Raw genomic sequence first — 18,425 nt, 5'->3', positions numbered from 1 at the left:
TCCAATCCAAAATTAAACCTAGAATTGGCTTCCTATTTTGCAAAAAAGCATCCTTCACTCATGCTGCCAAACACACCCTCGTAAAACTGACCATCCTACCGATCCTCAACTTGTTGTTCTCTGCATGTGCTTCCCACAAATGTAAAGCAAATAATCCAGGCTCATTCTATTTCTATGTTCTCACAATGAGTATTTTTCTTTAAAAATGATTGGCACCATACCAAGACCTCTGTGTTTTGGTAAATTGGGGTTTTGGCCAGGATAAAAAGAAGATGCAATGACTTGTCCTCATTGTCTTTAGTAATAACCTTAAACAGTAAGTCACATGCGGCAGCTTCTGCAGGCACTGTGTGAGACATTGTCATCACAGGTCAAGGCGTCAAACACACTGGCTGCATCCCAAATGGAACCCTGGTTCTCTATATATGTTTGACAAGGGCCCATAGGACTCTGGTCAAAAGTATTGTGCTATATAGGGAATTGTGGGACATATGGAACGACATTAGTTTGCCAATATCTGTGCCATTGTCTTTGCTGTAGAGCTTTTTTTCTGGAAACCAAAGGCTTGACGGAAAGTGGAACATTATACAGAGACAGTCAACAGATATGAATATGTTGTTTTTATTTGCTTGCTTGGACAAGTTATAAAATGAAAGCATCAATAGACAGACACTGTCTTTAAGTTCTGTTATAAAGGACTATTTTCAGTTACCTATATGCAGCTCTCTTCTTAAGGACTCCTCCTTCTGACCCTACCTGTGTTTTTCACAGATGAAGATATAATGAACATATAAGTAGTAAAACATATTATATGTAATAAACATACTAAAACAATGAATAGACATATTATTCATATAACATGATATATTAGGGTGTGATATATGAGACAGCAATGAAGTCATGCATGGATAGAGAAAATGAGCATACAATGCCACATTTACCCTTCCACTCAAGATAATTATTTCCAAGTGCAAAATCCCAATAGGATTCATAGTATTCTAGTGGATGCATCAGAATTGGGCACTGGGCAGGCAGTCCAGTTGAATCATGTCCATCATTTGGTTGACAAGTGTAACAGGGCAGGAGTGACGCTTCCAACCTCTTTAGAACGTTGGCTCTCCCGCATTCTGCAAAATAGAAGACAAACAAGTCACTAGCTAAGGACATTGCTTTTTTTAACCTCTACAGGATCGGTGTCACCCCCCCCCCCCTCCGCGGGACGATTGAGCTAACATAGACTAATGTGATTAGCATGAGGTTGTAAGTAACAAAAAAGATTCCCACGACATAGACATATCTGATATGGGCAGAAAGCTTACATTTTTGTTAATCTAACTGCACTGTCCAATTTACAGTAGCTATTACAGTGAAAGAATGCCATGCTATTGTTTGAGGGGAGTGCACAATTATGAACTTGAAAATGTATTAATAAAACAATTAGGCACATTTGGGCAGTCTTGATACAACATTTTGAACAGATATGCAGTGGTTCATTGGATCAGTCTAAAACTTTGCACATACACTGCTGCAATCTAGTGGCCAAAATCTAAATTGCACCTGAACTGGAATAATACATGATGGCCTTTCTCTTGCATTTCAAAGATGATGGTACAAAAAAAAACATGTTTTTCTTTGTATTATATTTAACCAGAACTAATGTGTTACTTTCTCCTACATTAATTTCACATTTCCACAAACTTCAAAGTGTTTCCTTTCAAATGGTATCAAGAAAATGCGTATCCTTGCTTCAGGTCCTGCGCTACAGGCAGTTAGATTTGGGTATGTCATTATAGGTGAAGAAAAAAAATAGGGTCCAATCCTTAAGAGGTTTTAAGAGCATCTGTAGATCGTAGACTATCTCTCCTAATGTTGATCATGAACAATGATCTGGCTAGCCTGGTCCCAGATCTGTTTGTGCTGTCTTGCATAACAGCACAAAGAAATCTGGGACCAGGCTATGATTTCGCTAATACAAGGCAATGGCAGCAATGCACTGCCATGGACTGTATTATTCAGTTAAGGATTGTTATTACCTTTTGGTTGATCTCTCCACCAGAATCTTCACCAAACGTTTCTTTGGGTCCAGGCAGAGTTGACCTCCCCTTTTGAGTGTGACACTGAAAATAATTAAAGGCATAGTTCATAGATGATCCATAGATTACTTTCAAGGTCAGGAATTCCAAACTATCCTTTTAATTCACTTCAAAATGTGCACCAGTACCCTTTGAGCAAATTCTTAAACTTGATTTAAATCACAAGTTACTTTCATGTCTTTAACACTTAGTCTGAAGATCACTGTCAAAACAATTAACCTGATGATAAACTATCAAGGTGTCGATTTATCATTTGAGGGACAACAACAATTTTACTTATTCTGAGTAGAAGATCATTGTCAAAATGGATTAATAATCATACCGGTTACTGATTATAAATGGTCAGTTATGTTGATTTATCAGTTGGAGGGATACACTCACATGACTTCAGTCTTTGAACAGTGTGGGCGAGGAGAGAAGTGCCACACACTCTTCAAATCCCTGAAAGGAATAAGACCAGCCTGCACTTTGGGGCAAAGGCAGCGTAGAACCAGTGGTTGCTTTATCCCTATAGAGAGGTAGGGTGGAAAGCACAATGGCTTTGTGTTAAATCTCTTGGTTCAATTTCAGTGTTTTTCTAGCATGTGTATATATCTATGGTTACGGGTTAGAGCTAGAGTTAGGGTAAGGGTTGCTGCTGTAAACACAGTATAACAATGAGTAGTAGTTACATTAGTTATTCATTTGTATAAACATGGATAATAACCCAGTAATAAGAACACTGTCATGTAAAGAGTCGCCAACACTACTGGAATGTTGATTAGTTGCTAAAACTTCAAATGCAAGTACCCGGCTTATAAATGCAGTAAGGTAATAAAATACATAATTAAGTATACAATATTAAGTGATGAATGAATGATTATTTACCTTCAGTTGTTGAGAAGATGGACAGAAGGGTGAGCAGAATGATGGTTATGCTTGCGGTGTTCATGGTGATATACGTTTACATACAACCCCGTGGATGACAGCTTTACTGTAGGACTCTAATGGTCTCTAAGGATGATTCTGTTGTGGGATGAGTGTGTGGCGGTCTTTTTGCTAATCAAGTGGTTTAGCAAATAGAAGAAGAGCTGCCCATCTGTCCGCTTGAGCTTGGAATTCAAAGCAGGCTGTTTCATGTCAACCCTTTCTCTCGCTCTCTCGCTGTCTCTCACTCTCACTGTTTCTTGCACTCACTCTGGATTTATTTGAAGACAGATATGCCTTATAAGCAGAATTGCAAAGAAAAAGCTATATCTCAGACTAGCCAATAAAAATAAAAGATTAATATGGGCAAAAGAACACAGACACTCAACAGAGGAACACGCCTCTTCACTGTTGACGTTGAGACTGGTGTTTTGCGGATACTATTTAATGAAACTGCCAGTTGAGGACTTGTGAGGCGTCTATTTCTCAAACTAGACACTCTAATGTACTTGTCCTCTTGCTCAGTTGTGCACCGGGGCGTCCCACTCCACTTTCTATTCTGGTAGAGACAGTTTGCACTGTTCTGTTCAGTTTCTTAGCAAGTTCTCGCATGTAATAGCCTTCATATCTCAGAACAAGAATAGACTGACAAGTTTAAAAAGAAAGTGCTCTGTTTCTGGCCATTTTGAGCCTGTAATCAAACCCACTAATGCTGATGCTCCAGATACTCAACCAGTCTAAAGGAGTCCAGTTTTATTGCTTCTTTAATCAGAACAACAGTTTTCAGCTGTACAAACATAATTGCAAAGGAGTTTTCTAATGATCAATTAGCCTTTTAAAATTATAAACTTGGATTAGCTAACACAACGTACCATTGGAACACAGGAGTGATGGTTGCTGATGATGGGCCTCTGTACGCCTATGTAGATATTCCATTAAAAATCTGCTATTTCCAGCTACAATAGTCATTTACAACATTAACAATGTCTACACTGTATTTCTGATCAATTTGATGTTATTTTAATGGACAAAAAAGTGTTTTTCTTTCAAAAACAAGGGCATTTCTAAGTGACCCCAAACTTTTGAACAGTAGTGTACATGGTAATTATGACCACTCCGGAGTACGTCCTCCAACCAATCAAAGCTTTAGCAGGAAGAACTGACATATTGTCCATCCAATCATAGAATTAGCATCAGAGAACGGAACCTATTGAGTTGTATTGGGATTGTGCCACTGAGCGTTATGGGGGTTCTATGTGTTGAGAAGCTTGGTGACATTGTTTAATGAGTGAAAAGTGAACGTGAAGCGTTTTTGGGATATTATTCAATTCAAGTTTTTTCAAATTACAGAAGACTGAGGAAGTATATTATAAATTGTTTTCTTGGTTTTCTAACTTTATTTTTGTGTCCAGTAAAAGCAAGGCAAATTTAAATAAATTGCCAATTTAAATAGCTAGCTAGCTACTGTACCAGCGCGAGTGTGCAGTTTTCTGCGCCAGAATGGTAGAATAGCCAACGCTGCTGGAAATGTTGTAGACTTTTTGTCGAAGAACCCCTTTCATTCTCTGGGGTATACGGAAAAGGTGTGAATTAAAAGCGAGGGTCGACCTCTGCCTGAGATCAGTTTCATGAAGATGAACAAAAAGGTGAGGGCGTTCAATACCAGCTGATCAAAAGTTTAGATTGTTAACAGGGAGCCTTTCATCAAGCCGTCTGTATTGCACACCTTGCCTGCGTTTTTGGGCATGGGCAACTACAAGGAGCTTGCAGAGGTAATTGCACGTTACGATACTTTACTTGCTGAACTTATCGAACTTTCGACTCTTTTCTGGTATGTCGAAAACAATTCCGAATGATTCCAGCACAGCATCCATTAAAATATTAAAGAGAGTGACGCAGCGCATTCTTTCGCGTGTTCTCAAGTAGGCTTTCCACTTTCCTCTGGTATTTATTTAGCAAAGATGATAACACATAATCACTCCGGACAGACACAATAAAAAACGAATGATATAAATGTTGCAGCAGCCTAAACTACACCTAAACATAAAAAAACTGACATGCCGTATGGGATGAAAACGATATTATTTTTCAGTCTCATCAACTGTAAGCTAGCTGCATACAGCCTATGCGCACTGTCCATCTGGTTAATGTAAACTAATTGGTACCGTTATGTGTTGTAACGACCCTGGGTTTTTAAGCGCGGAAATCGACTCTGCCGCTTGAGCATGCTTTTGCGGCACAGTCGATAGCGCGCCGGACTTCGGGCTAGAAGGTCGAGGGTTCGAGACCTGCTCCCTGCCTGTTTCATTACAGTGTTTATAGTCCGTTTGTGTGTCGGGAAAAAAACGTGAATGTGATGAAATTGAGTTTATATTCAAAATTGGGCTGGCTAGGCTGCATATACGTTTTTAATCCATAATGATTAACTGAAATTAATGAATCAACATAATAGTGATGACAGATGTGAGTAAATGTTTTGTAAGTGCTACAGCTGCATAGAATCTCTGCAAAAATCTCTGAAGCTGGAAACACTTATCTCCCTCACTAGCTTTAAGCACCAGCTGTCAGAGCAGCTCACAGATTACTGCACCTGTACATAGCCCATCTATAATTTAGCCCAAACAACTACCTCTTCCCCTACTGTATTTATTTATTTATTTTCCTCCTTTGCACCCCATTATTTCTATTTCTACTTTGCACATTCTTCCACTGCAAATCTACCATTCCAGTGTTTTACTTGCTATATTGTATTTACCTCGCCACCATGGCCTTTTTTGCCCTTATCTCACCTCATTTGCTCACATTGTATATATACTTATTTTTCTACTGTATTATTGACTGTATATTTTGTTTATTCCATGTCTAACTCTGTGTTGTTGTATGTGTCGAATTGCTATGCTTTATCTTGGCCAGGTCGCAGTTGCAAATGAGAACTTGTTCTCAACTAGCCTACCTGGTTTAATAAAGGTAAAAGAAAAAATAAATAGGCCTGCATGATGTAATCATGCATAAAGCTAGCTCAGCCCTGTGAGTTCTATTGTCTATCGGTTGTTGTCTATGTGTCTGGGTAGAGGAAATCCCCCTCCAAATCTTGTCTAAATATTATATATATGAACAAATATAAGGTAGCTGCAGTTTGACAGAGTTTTCAGGGCCCCCTAGGGCCAGGAGATTTTTTCAGGAGTTAAAACCTCTACAGAGTACCTAACCCGGATCCGGGAGCACCCCCCACACCCCCCACACTGATTAGCATCGCTAGCATAGCGTCACAATTAAATAGTAGCATCTAAATATCATTAAATCACAAGTCCAAGACACCCAATGAAAGACACAGATCTTGTGAATAAAACCACCATTTCAGATTTTTTAAATGTTTTACAGGGAAGACACAATATGTAAATCTATTAGCTAAACACGTTAGCAAAATGACACCATTTTCTTACTCCAACAGTTTCTTACTCCATCAGGTGCTATCACCAATTCGGCTAAACTAAGATATTGATAGCCACTAACCAACAAAAAAATTCTTAAGATGACAGTCTGATAACATATTTATGGTATAGCATAGTTTTTTTTTTTTAAATGTGCATTTTTCAGGTATAAATCACAGTTCTACATTGCAGCTGCAATCTGATATAGTGCTGATGCAGCTAGAACAATTACAGAGACCAACGTTATATAACTAATTACTTGTCTTAAAACATTTCAGAAAAAATACACAGCGTACAGACATTGAAAGCCCAACATCTGGTGAATCCAAACAATATTTCAGATTTTTTAAATGTTTTATAGCGAAAACAAAATGTATCGCTAATTAGCATAACCAGGCCAGCCAAAACCAGCTGGACGCGCGCGACCAGTTCACATGCACGACAGATATATGAAATAACATCGTAAATTGGGTCTTACTATTGCTGGTCTTTCATCAGAATGTTGATCAAGGTGTCCTTAGTCCTGATGAGTCGTTCAATCCATTCACAATGGCAACCTCCCCTCTTCATTTAGCCTGGGTACTGGTCGACTGGCACGGTCAATTCCCAAAGTTAAAAAACTCAAAGAACGGAACACGGCAAAACTCCCGAAAAAATTCTAATAATCTGATTAAACTATATTGAAAAAACATACATTACGGTGATATGGTCACATGTAGCAAACAAACTTCGACACGGAGATAGTTTTCATCCATAACGTCAGCATAACAAAAGACAATGCCACCTCTGAAAACGCGCATCTCAGAAACCGGAAGTTGTCGGTCACGCTAAAGAAATAAGTCTTATTTCACGTCAGTACAAGATAAACAAAAAATTTCTCCTCTGACGTCTTCCAGACACCCAGAGGAAGAAGAAGGAAGTGTCATTCGGGTCATAGGTGGCGTGACCATATATAGGCAGAGCTTTGAAGCGAGCATACACATCTTGCAATCTTTTTCAGGCTCAGGGAAAGTGCTGTGAAATGACCTGTGTTTGACTCAGAGACTCAATTGGAACGGTTTTAGAAACCATAGCTTGTTTTCTATCCAATGCTATATGGTTATATGCATATAGTAACAGCAATAATTGAATAAGAGGCAGTTTAGTCTGTAGAGGCAATTATGCTAATGCGAAACAGCACCCCCTGTATTCTCAAGAAGTTAAAAAAAAATCATGTGACCTGATTAGGAAGATATGGTCCCATCATAGCCCATATAAAACCTTTTTACAACTGATTAATCATACCTTATATGGTCCAGAGTTTTCCTAGTTAGGTCAACATATAAGGAAAAACTCCAGGCCCCAGGGAGTAAAAATTCCCCCACCGCTCTTGGACCTACGGTGCCACCAGTCTGCTTGGAGTTGTCAGTTATCGTCAGATATGTGGATGATCAGGGCTTTATTCAGGGACGTTTCTTGAGATACTTTGATGTGTCAAGTGGGCGAGAGGCGCAGTCTGTGTTTGACTTTATGCATTTTGAGATGTCTGAGTTTAAGTTATAGACAAACTCGTTGTCCAAACCTACGACGGCGCAGCTGTAATGGAATGTATCTGCTATTTGTATTTACAGCTAAGTCTCCTCCTGTTCCCTGATTAAGAGGTGAGGACTACTCCACTCCACTACCTTTGTCAACTTTCTCCTGACATGAACTGAAGCCACAACGTCTCATGTGCCCGCTCTTCCACTGGCATATTGAATGCTTCCCCTCCAAGCACTGTGAGTACCCCTCTATATTTTCTCTTCTTCCTGTATGTCGAGTCAATCACATACACAATCACATTGTTACACATCAATGATTTTACTCCTTGCTTGGACTAACTCATTCTCAGCTCTTTTGTCTAACTGCGTAGTGTGTTGTGTTATTGTTTTTTGTCTTCCCAGTCAAATCCTGTCCTGCACTGGTCAAGCCTCGGATCACCTCAACTCATGCCTCATTACCTCATTCAATCACTGCTGTGATCCCTTTCCAACACAGTGTAAGTAGCACTCTCATTCCCATTCCCCATAACATGGTACTATAAATGTCTTAATTAAATGCTTTAGGTTGAAATAATTAGTCTTTGATGATTTTTGAAACACACTTTGTCGTCTCCGTGCGTTACTCGCCTATGCCGTGGGTCTCCCATGATCCTCAATTTTTCAAGTCACCAGCCTCCACTGGTTCTACCCCCAAGCCATAAGACTGCTGAACAAGACTTGCTAAATAGCTAATGAAATGACTACCCGGACTACCTGTATTGACCCATTTTTGCACTAACTCCCTCTCACTGACTCTATACACACACTATACACACACAACATACGCCCACACAACACACGCACACATGTGTACTGACGCCACACACATTCACTCACTGTGGCTACTGTCAATTATCTATCCTGTTGCTTCGTCACTTTATACCTGCCAATATTTACATAGCTACCTCAATTACCTCGTACCCCTGCAAATCAACTCATTATTCACTCTGCATGTATTCCTTGTGTCGCCATTTCTATTTTGTTTTGTCTTTAACTCTGCATTGTTGGAAAAGACACGTAAGTAACCATTTCACTGTTAGTCTACAGCTGTTGTTTAAGAGGCATGTGAAAAGTACATAACATTTTACAGTTTACAACTGAATATCATCAGTAAACACTGAACATTGGGCCAGCTCCTTAGATGTCTCTCCAACAGTGTGTGTGCGTGTGTGTGCGTGTGTGCGTGTGTGTGTGTGCGTGTGTGTGTGTGTGTGTGTGTGTGTGTGTGTGTGTGTGTGTGTGTGTGTGTGTGTGTGTGTGTGTGTGTGTGTGTGTGTGTGTGTGTGTGTGTGTGTGTTTATGTGAATGAGGAACTGTAGAGAGCAAACACTTTTGTGTTGCAATACTGGATTCTGTCTCTATCCAATACACAAACAAAATAATGAAAACATATTTCAACAAAATCTCTTTGGATTGTATGAACTAAAAGATTGATTAATTGTTCTTGGTATGCACTCAATCGGGAGGGATTACAACAGACAATGCCTGTGCAATCAGCTGGAGTCCAGACAGAGCGTCGAGATCCTTCCCAGAGGGCCACCCTGCAAGACCACAGAGGTCATGTGAGTGACTCATGTGGTCGAGTTTCTGCCCGACTACATTGAGGACACATGCCAGATCTTATAAAGCCCGGATAGCAGTGCTTCATTTGTGTATCGGAAGGTGCCAGAACAAAAAGTGAGCACAAGAGGGGGGTAACCTAGGGAGCTCGGAGGTACCGGATGAGAAAAATTGAATTACCTTTATAATAAAACATTGCATGCATATCATCACATTTGCATAGAGCAGTAGAGTAGAGGCATTACAGAAATTGCACACATGGGGATATGTGGCCTAGGGTCCTGGAAAATATTTGCCTTTTATAAACGCATTTCATGCAATTCTACATCCTTTTACATGACTGAAGACCTTGGCATAATCTTTAATGCTGCGTCCAAAACAACTGGGAACTCGGAATTCGGAAATCTCCTACTTCTGACCAGTGCATTCAAGACAATTGGGAACTCGGGAAAAAAACTAAAACCGACTGGGCAAATTCATTTTGAACGGTCATCCAACTCGGAATTCCAAGTCTGGAACTCGAGCCTCTTTCTAGAGCTCAAACTTTCTGACGTAATGATTTGACCTTATTTCCCCCCAGAGTTCCCAGTTGTCTTGAAAGCACCATAGTACCACGCAAATTATCGAAATGACAGGCAACTTTGACACTGACAAACTGAGAATCTGAGATAAAAAAATAAAAAAACGACATTGTCTTGAATCCATCAATAGCCTCGACCTAGGTGTGTGGAGACACATATTGTACAATATGAGGAGTAAATTATAGTCCTAAAAGTGATATCCAGTTTCACTGACTCACCCAACGATGCACAGCCCACTCGCTGGTGATGGCCTAGGCGCTCCGTGCCAAAAGCCTCTTTCTCGCTCTTGTTTTACGTTGTAAAACAATATTTGGAGCTTGATCAAATATTTTGGTAGCCGACAGCAGACCGATTTAGAATGTTCTCTTTTCAACAAGAGCCAATTGCTTTTCAACCTGTGTTTTGTGAAAGGGCTGTTTTTGTCTGCCTGCTGTTTTGTTTTGTTCATTGACATATTTGCAGCGCATTCCCAACTGTAAGTTATGCCTTGTTTTTGGGATACACTCTACAGCTACGCAATTTAAAAATAAAAGATATTGAACCTCTGGGGCAAAATTACAAGCTTTCTCATGGTATAATGTTATATATAACGCTGAGGAAGAGTTTTTGGGAAGGCGTTGCTTGTGGCTGGTCATTGCTGGGGTGCACTGTCTGTTCGTCCATATAAACGATCAACTTGATTATTCCATGGGAAATCAGTGTCCTAAACTGTTTACGCTAGTCAACAAACAATGTGCGAGTTTCGGTGGCCTTACAGGTTTGTTACGCTATTCTGAATTATTTAATTTATTTCTGAACAGACAGCAGTAGTCTAACTCTCTAATTTTTTCCCCCCACATTTATTTAAATGTATCCGGGGTGCTGCAGCTCCTCTAGAACCCTTTGCGCGGCTATGATTCTATAAGGAAATAAATTATGACGCGCAACGCTGGAGAGATGTCTATCAGAGCAGAGAAAGGGAGTGAGATTATAGAAAGTGAATCTCGTTCTAGTTCTGGGAGAGATACAGCGGATTAACGAGGCAACTTTTGTAGCTCCCTACCCCTCCCTCTTGGCCCGAACCCCTTGATGTTTGCAGATCTGTTGGGTCTGGGTAGGTATAAGTAGTGCAGTGGCGGAGCGTCCACCATATTGCTTAGACCTGACAGATCTGCTGGCTCAAAGGGTTAAGGCCAAGGGTGAGGGTTAGGTATTGATTTGAGACCGGTGCTAGCCCCTCTAGGCAATTGTGGAGATCTGAGAGGACTGGAAGGGTGTAAACAATATGGTGGTATATCCATCTTGACCTCTGATTGGCCAGGTGAAATGTTGCCATATTGCTTTCACCTGTCCAATACACTCAGGTCTACCCAAGTCTATAGGGAGTAGGGGCTTCATTTGTTAGCAATTCCTCCAGACAGATGCAAGTAACACATTTCCCATGAAGTTACGAGTACATGTATCAAACTCAATGACCCCAAATCTCCTGTCTGTTTTTAGAGTGAAAACAGTTTGAACATCCAAAATATGACTCCAACTTCCAAAGAAATGGATTCACCTCATTTCCAAAAAGTCTGACATTTGATGCAAATGAGCCTAACAAAGCATCTGTAATAAAATCTGGAGAGTAATGATGAGCTGACAAACCCCTGTCTGTAACAAAGAATGTGTCTTGAAGTGTCTGTATAAACATGGAATGTGTCTTGAAGTGTCTGTATAAACAGGGAATGTGTCTTGAGCTGTCTGTACAACCACAGTGACTGTGTCTTGTTTTCCAGTGCTGGTCTGGTGAGTGGAGGGAAGATCTGCCTGAACCCTCACTCTGGCTGGGTGAAGAAACTTGCTCGCTTCGTCATCGAGAGGCAGTCAGAGAAAGGATGAATCTATAGATTAAGCAGAGTTATTCTTTATCATCTGTAGTTCTGTTCTGCAATCATCCCTCCAAGCAAACGTTGTGTGAGTCAACCTTATTTCAAATTACTACACTGAACAAAAATATAAATGCAACATGCAACAATTTCAATGATTTTACTGAGTTACAGTTCATATAAGGAAATACATGAATTAGGCCCTAATTTATGGATTTCACATGACTGGGCAGGGGCGCAGCCATGGGTGGGCCTGGGAGTGCATAGGCTCACCCACTGCCAGCAGCATACCACCCTGCATCCCACTGCTGGCTTGCTTCTGAAGCTAAGCAGGGTTGGTCCTGGTCCGTCCCTGGATAGGAGACCAGATGCTGCTGGAAGTGGTCTAAGAGGCACTCTTTCTTCTGGTCTAAAAATAACGCAGAGCAGTGACACTGCACTGTGTAGGGTGCCGTCTTTCGGATGGGACGATAAACGAGTGTCCTGACTCTCTGAGGTCATTAAAGATCCCATGGCACTTATCGTAAGAGTAGGGGTGTTAATCCCGGTGTCCTGGCTAAATTCCGAAACTGTCCCTCATACCATCATGGTCACCTAATCATCCCCAGCTTACAATTGGCTCATTCATCCCCCTCCTCTCCCCTGTAACTATTCCCCAGGTTGTTGCTGTATATGAGAACGTGTTCTCAGTCAACTTACCTGGTAAAATAACGGTAAAAAACCCTTGGGAGCCAGGCCCAGCCAATCAAAATGAGCTGGATGTGGAAGTCCTGTGCTGGTGTGGTTACACATGGTCTGCGGCCAGTTGGATGTACTGCCAAATTCTCTAAAACAACATTGGAGGTGGCTATGTTTTAGAAATGAACATTACATTCTCTGGCAACAGCTCTGGTGGACATTCCTGCAGTCACCATGCCAATTGCACGCTCCCTCAACTTGACACATCTGGGCATTGTGTTGTGTGACAAAACTGCATATTTTAGAGTGTCCTTTTTTTGTCCTAGCACAAGGTGCACCTGTGTAATGATCATACTGTTTATTCAGCTTCTTGATATGCCACACCTGTCAGGTGAATGTATTATCTTGGAAAAGGAGAAATGCTCACTAATAGGAATGTAAACAAAATTGTCATTTGAGAGAAATAACGTTTTTGTTTCTTATGGAAAATGTCTGTGATTTTTTATTTAAGCTCATGAGGGTGTGGGGGGTGCTGAGGAGTATTTCTGTATGTAATAAAGCCCTTTTAAGGGGAAAAAATACTTATAATTGGCTGGGCCTTGCTCCCAGTGGGTGTGCCAGTCTCCCAAGTGGGTGAGCTATGCCCTCCCAGGCCCACCTATGGCTGCGCCCCAGCCCAGTACCATGTGAAAAGATTAGGGCCTAAGGAATTGATTTAAATTGACTGATTTCCTTATATGAACTGTAACTCAGTAAAGTCGTAAAAATTGTTTCATGTTGCGTTTATATTTTTATTAATTATTGGTTGTAATATGGCTTTTTCACTGGCAAATATGTGTTTATTATCTTTGCCTCTGTATATATTCCCAGGGCCACTCATATGAAACGTTTGTGTTTATACCTATGTCTGTCTCAATTTCAATATTTATTTATGTGTTTAACATAAAAAGGCAAACAAAGAATTTTACCGTTACAGCCTGTTCCATGCTTCCCAGTCATTTTGGGGTTCAGAAGGTTTATTTACAGCTTTTCGCGCACACATTTCTTTCTTGAGTTAAGTCTATGTTCGGTAGCCAAAGTCTACGCCCTTCGTCTGTGATTGGTCAATAGTACTACTGCTAGTAGGAGTTGGAATTATGGACAGGATTATTCAATGATGTGTCTGTTGTCATTCAATGAGAGAATACTCGTTTTCATGTACATTATTTCACTTGAGAAATACTGCATCAAACATCTTAGATGTAAAAATTTACTAAGATCGGCAAAAACGTCAACATTTATTACAGATTTCTTGATTTATTTTTAATTAATTAGGACCAGAGGTGGTGGTCCCAGAGAGATGTGGCGGAAAGAAAATTCCTGGACCTGTAGTTTTTCCTGATCTACTAACCAGGAAAAACTCCAGACCTTATAAGGTATGACATGCTTAAAATTTGTTGTAAAAATATTTAAAATGAGCTATGATGGGACCAGAGTTTTTCTAATCAGGTGGTCCATATGATTTTTTTTTTAAACTCCTGGAAAAACTCCTTGCATTAAGGAGGATGAAAACTCTGTCAAACTGCAGTAACCTTGTACTTGTTCATATGAATTATGTTTAAAAGAAGGACTAGGGATCCTATAAACAGACACAGAGAAGCAACATGATTGGCCAATAAAACTCCCAGGGCTGAGCTTGCTTTCTGCTTGTTTGTATTGTGTAGTCCACTCTTTATTCATTCCAGTTAATCATTTGTGGTTGAAAAAGTTTATGTAGCCAAGTCAGCCCATGTTTTAAATATAAACCACGTCATTTACCCTGGTTGGAGGGACAGGGCGCATAGTAGGCTGGACTATGCAGCTGCTGTTGTTGGTACCCTACAGTTGATCATACTGAAAAATTGTCTAGTTTCCATGCAATACAGCAGTGGTTCCAAACTGTGGGGTCAGCATCATTTGTTCTTAATTTTTTTAAGGAACGCAGTCCGGCTTTCAATTTACTCTTGAAAGTTGTAGTAGTAGAATGCACAAGGTGCAATTTCGAAATTGGGTAGTGCATCAGTTTTCCTCTTGTCACTACCATAGAGTAGTGCTCAGCGATTAACCAAAATGCTGGTTATTTTTCTGTTTTAAACAACTAATTGACCGACATCGGTTAAATGATTTGAATTCCATTTAGGATATAAACTCAGCAAAAAAAAGAAACGTTCTGTCACGTTCCTGACCGGTTTTCTGTTATTTTGTATGTGTTTGACGGTCAGGGCGTGAGTTTGGGTGGGTAGTCTATGTTATGTGTTTCTATGTTGGTTAAAGGGTGACCTGATATGGCTCTCAATTAGAGGCAGGTGGTTTTCATTTCCTCTGATTGAGAGACATATTAAGGTAGGTGTTTTCACATTGATTGTGGTGGGTGGTTGTCTCCTGTGTCTGTGTTTGTCGCGCCACACGGGACTGTCTCGGTTTGTTTGTACGTTTGGTCTTTTGTGTAGTCTGTTTTTCCTGTTCGTGCGTTCTTCGTGTTTCATGTAAGTTCGTCGTCCAGGTCTGTCTAGTCGTTTATTGTTTTGGAATTATTCAAGTGTTCGTCGTGTTTTCTGTTTTGTTTATTAAATATCATGTCTTATCACAACGCTGCGTCTTGGTTCAATCCATGCTCCTCCTCTTCGGATGAAGAGGAAGAGGAAAGCCGTTACACGTTCCTTTTTCAGGACACTGTCTTTCAAAGATAATTTGTAAAAATCCAAATAACTTCACAGATCTTCATTGTAAAGGGTTTTATAAACACTGTTTCCCATGCTTGTTCAATGAACCATAAACAATTAATGAACATGCACCTGTGAACCGGTCGTTAAGACACTAACAGCTTACAGACGGTAGGCAATTAAGGTAACAGTTATGAAAACTTAGGACACTAAAGAGGCCTTTCTACTGACTGAAAAACACCAAAAGAAAGATGCCCAAGGTCCCTGCTCATCTGCCTTAGGCATGCTGCAAGGAGGCATGAGGACTGCAGATGTGGCCAGGGCAATAAATTGCAATGTCTGTACTGTGAGACATTGCAATTTAACTGTAGCACCGTAAGACGGTGCTACAGGGAGACAGGAAGGACAGCTGATCATCCTCACAGTGGCAGACCACGTGTAACAACACCTGCACAGGATCGGTACATCCGAACATCACACCTGCGGGACAGGTACAGGATGGCAACAACAACTGCCCGAGTTACATCAGGAACGCACAATCCCTCCATCAGTGCTCAGACTGTCCGCAATAGGCTGAGAGAGGCTGGACTGAGGGCTTGTAGGCCTGTTGAAAGGCAGGTCCTCACCAGACATCACCGGCAACAACGTTGCCTATGAGCACAAACCCACCATCGCTGGACCAGACAGGACTGGCAAAAAGTTCTCTTCACTGACGAGTCACGGTTTTGTCTCACCAGGGGTGATGGTCAGATCCGCGTTTATTGTCGAAGGAATGAGCGTTACACCGAGGCCTGTAGTCTGGAGCGGGATTGATTTGGATGTGGAGGGACCGTCATGGTCTGGGGCGGTGTGTCACAGCATCATCAGACTGAGCTCGTTCTCATTGCAGGCAATCTCAACGCAGTGCGTTACAGAGAAGACATCCTCCTCTCTCATGTGGTACCCTTCCTGCAGGCTCATTCTGACATGACCCTCCAGCATGGCAATGCCACCAGCCATACTGCTCGTTCTGTGAGTGATTTCCTGCAAGACAGGAATTTCAGTGTTCTGCCATGGCCAGCGAAGAGCCCGGATCTCAAACCCATTGAGCACGTCTGGGACCTGTTGGATCGGAGGGTGAGGGCTAGGGCCATTCCCCCCAGAAATGTCCAGGAACTTGCAGGTGCGTTGGTGGAAGAGTGGGGTAATCTCACAGCAAGACCTGGCAAATCTGGTGCCATCCATGAGGTTGAAATGCACTGCAGTACTTAAAGCAGCTGGTGGTCACACCAAAAACTGATTTTGACCCCCCCCTTTGACACATTATTCCATTTCTGTTAGTCACATGTCTGTGGAACTTGTTCAGTTTATGTCTGTTGTTGAATCTTGTTATGTTCATACAAATATTTACAAATGTTAAGTTTGCTGAAAATAAACACAGTTGACAGTAAGGATGTTTATTTTTTGCTGAGTTTCTTTCTTTCTGTGAGCTCAATGCGCACATAACACAGTTTCTCTAACGGTAAATCAGATCCAGCCTGAACTGTTTGATGTAGTAGGGAGTTGTACAGTTGAAGTCGGAAGTTTACATACACCGTAGCCAAATACATTAAAACTCAGTTATTCACAATTCCTGACATTTAATCCTAGTAAAAAGTCCATGTCTTAGGTCAGTTAGGATCACCACTTTATTTTAAGAATGTGACATGGCAGAATAATAGTAGAGAGAAGGATTTATTTCAGCTTTTATTTATTTCATCACATTCCCAGTGGGTCAGAAGTTTACATACGCTCAATTAGTATTTGGTAGCATTGTCTTAAACAATTTAAACTTGGGTCAAACGTTTCAGGTAGCCTTCCACAAGTTTCCCACAATAAGTTGGGTGAATTTTGACCATTCCTCCTGACAGAGCTGGTGTAACTGAGTCAGGTTTGTAAGCCTCCTTGCTCGCACACACTTTTTCAGTTCTGCCCACAAATTTTCTATAGGATTGAGGTCAGGGCTTTGTGATGGTCACTCGAATACCTTGACTTTGTTGTCCTTAAGCCATTTTGTCACAACTTTGGAAGTATGCTTGGGGTCATTGTCCCAAGAAATGGAAGACCCATTTGCAACCAGGCATTAACTTCCTGACTGATGTCTTGAGATGTTGGTTCAATATATCCATATCATTTTCCTTCCTCATGAAGCCATCTATTTTGTGAAGTGCACCAGTCCCTCCTGCAGCATAGCACCCCCACACCATGATGCTGCCACCCCCGTGCTTCACAGTTAGGATGGTGTTCTTCAGCTTGCGAGAATCCCCCTTTTTCCTCCAAACATTATGATGGTCATTATGGCCAAACAGCTCTATTGTTGTTTCATCAAACCAGAGGACATTTCTCCAAAAAGTACAATCTTTGTCCCCATGTGCAGTTGCAAACCGTAGTCTGGCTTTTTTATGGCTGTTTTGGAGCAGTGGCTCCATCCTTGCTGAGCGGCCTTTCAGGTTATGTCAATATAGGACTCGTTTTACTGTGAATTCAGATACTTTTGTACCTGTTTCCTCCAGCATCTTCACAAGGTCCTTTGCTGTTGTTCTGAGATTGATTTGCACTTTTCGCACCAAAGTACGTTCATCTCTTGGAGACAGAATGCGTCTCCTTCCTGAGCGGCACGACGGCTGCGTGGTCCCATGGTGTTTATACTTGCGTACTATTGTTTGTACAGATGAACGTGGTACCTTCAGGCGTTTGGAAATTGCTCCCAAGGATGAACCAGACTTGTGGAGGTCTCCAATTTTTTTTCTGAGGTCTTGGCTGATATCTTCTGATTTTCCCATGATATCAAGCAAAGAGGCACTGAGTTTGAAGGTGTATTCCCCAATGCTGGAAGGGGGGCCTGAGTGAAAAGGTTTGGAAACCCCTGCAATGCAGCATGTCAGATTGCTGATGTATAGGCTGCTACATTTATGTAAGAGTTTTTGCTTTTGTCTGTCAGGAGTGGTGTGTTATCATCTGTGCTAAATACATACCAGAGGAAAGAGAAGGTCGCGCCTTGAGCTTTGTGCCCGTCCTGCATGACTTGCGATTTCCTTGAATCTGATTGGTGAAGAGGCGCAAAGCACCTG

At 41.2% G+C, this 18,425-nt stretch overlaps 1 protein-coding gene and 2 long non-coding RNA genes across 4 annotated transcripts; 2 read left to right on the top strand and 1 right to left on the bottom strand.

Annotated features, from left to right (window-relative positions):
• Positions 1 to 605: 605 nt before the first annotated feature.
• Positions 606 to 3,263, bottom strand: LOC129864811 (permeability factor 2-like). Its single transcript, XM_055937097.1, has 4 exons — positions 2,961 to 3,263; positions 2,475 to 2,601; positions 2,034 to 2,117; positions 606 to 1,127 (listed from the first exon to the last, which is right to left on the bottom strand). Exons 1-4 carry the CDS (start codon positions 3,022 to 3,024, stop codon positions 1,055 to 1,057), a joined length of 348 nt encoding a protein of 115 aa, XP_055793072.1. The 5' UTR covers positions 3,025 to 3,263; the 3' UTR covers positions 606 to 1,054.
• Positions 3,264 to 4,239: 976 nt separating this feature from the next.
• On the top strand, positions 4,240 to 11,974 carry LOC129865428 (uncharacterized). 2 transcript variants are annotated; one of them, XR_008761364.1, is made up of 4 exons: positions 4,240 to 4,645; positions 8,041 to 8,187; positions 8,353 to 8,447; positions 11,888 to 11,974. It is a non-coding gene; the product is annotated as an uncharacterized LOC129865428 (long non-coding RNA). The 2 variants fall into 2 exon arrangements; XR_008761363.1 differs by having other exon boundaries at positions 4,240 to 4,771.
• A 6-nt stretch (positions 11,975 to 11,980) lies between these two features.
• On the top strand, positions 11,981 to 16,766 carry LOC129865429 (uncharacterized). Its single transcript, XR_008761366.1, has 2 exons — positions 11,981 to 12,065; positions 13,970 to 16,766. It is a non-coding gene; the product is annotated as an uncharacterized LOC129865429 (long non-coding RNA).
• The last annotated feature ends 1,659 nt before the right edge of the window (positions 16,767 to 18,425 follow it).

Source organism: Salvelinus fontinalis, chromosome 11, assembly GCF_029448725.1.
Source record: "Salvelinus fontinalis isolate EN_2023a chromosome 11, ASM2944872v1, whole genome shotgun sequence".
Lineage (NCBI taxonomy): Eukaryota > Metazoa > Chordata > Actinopteri > Salmoniformes > Salmonidae > Salvelinus > Salvelinus fontinalis.
Note: the sequence above shows the minus strand (reverse complement) of the source record. Positions and strands in the feature narration are given on the sequence as shown.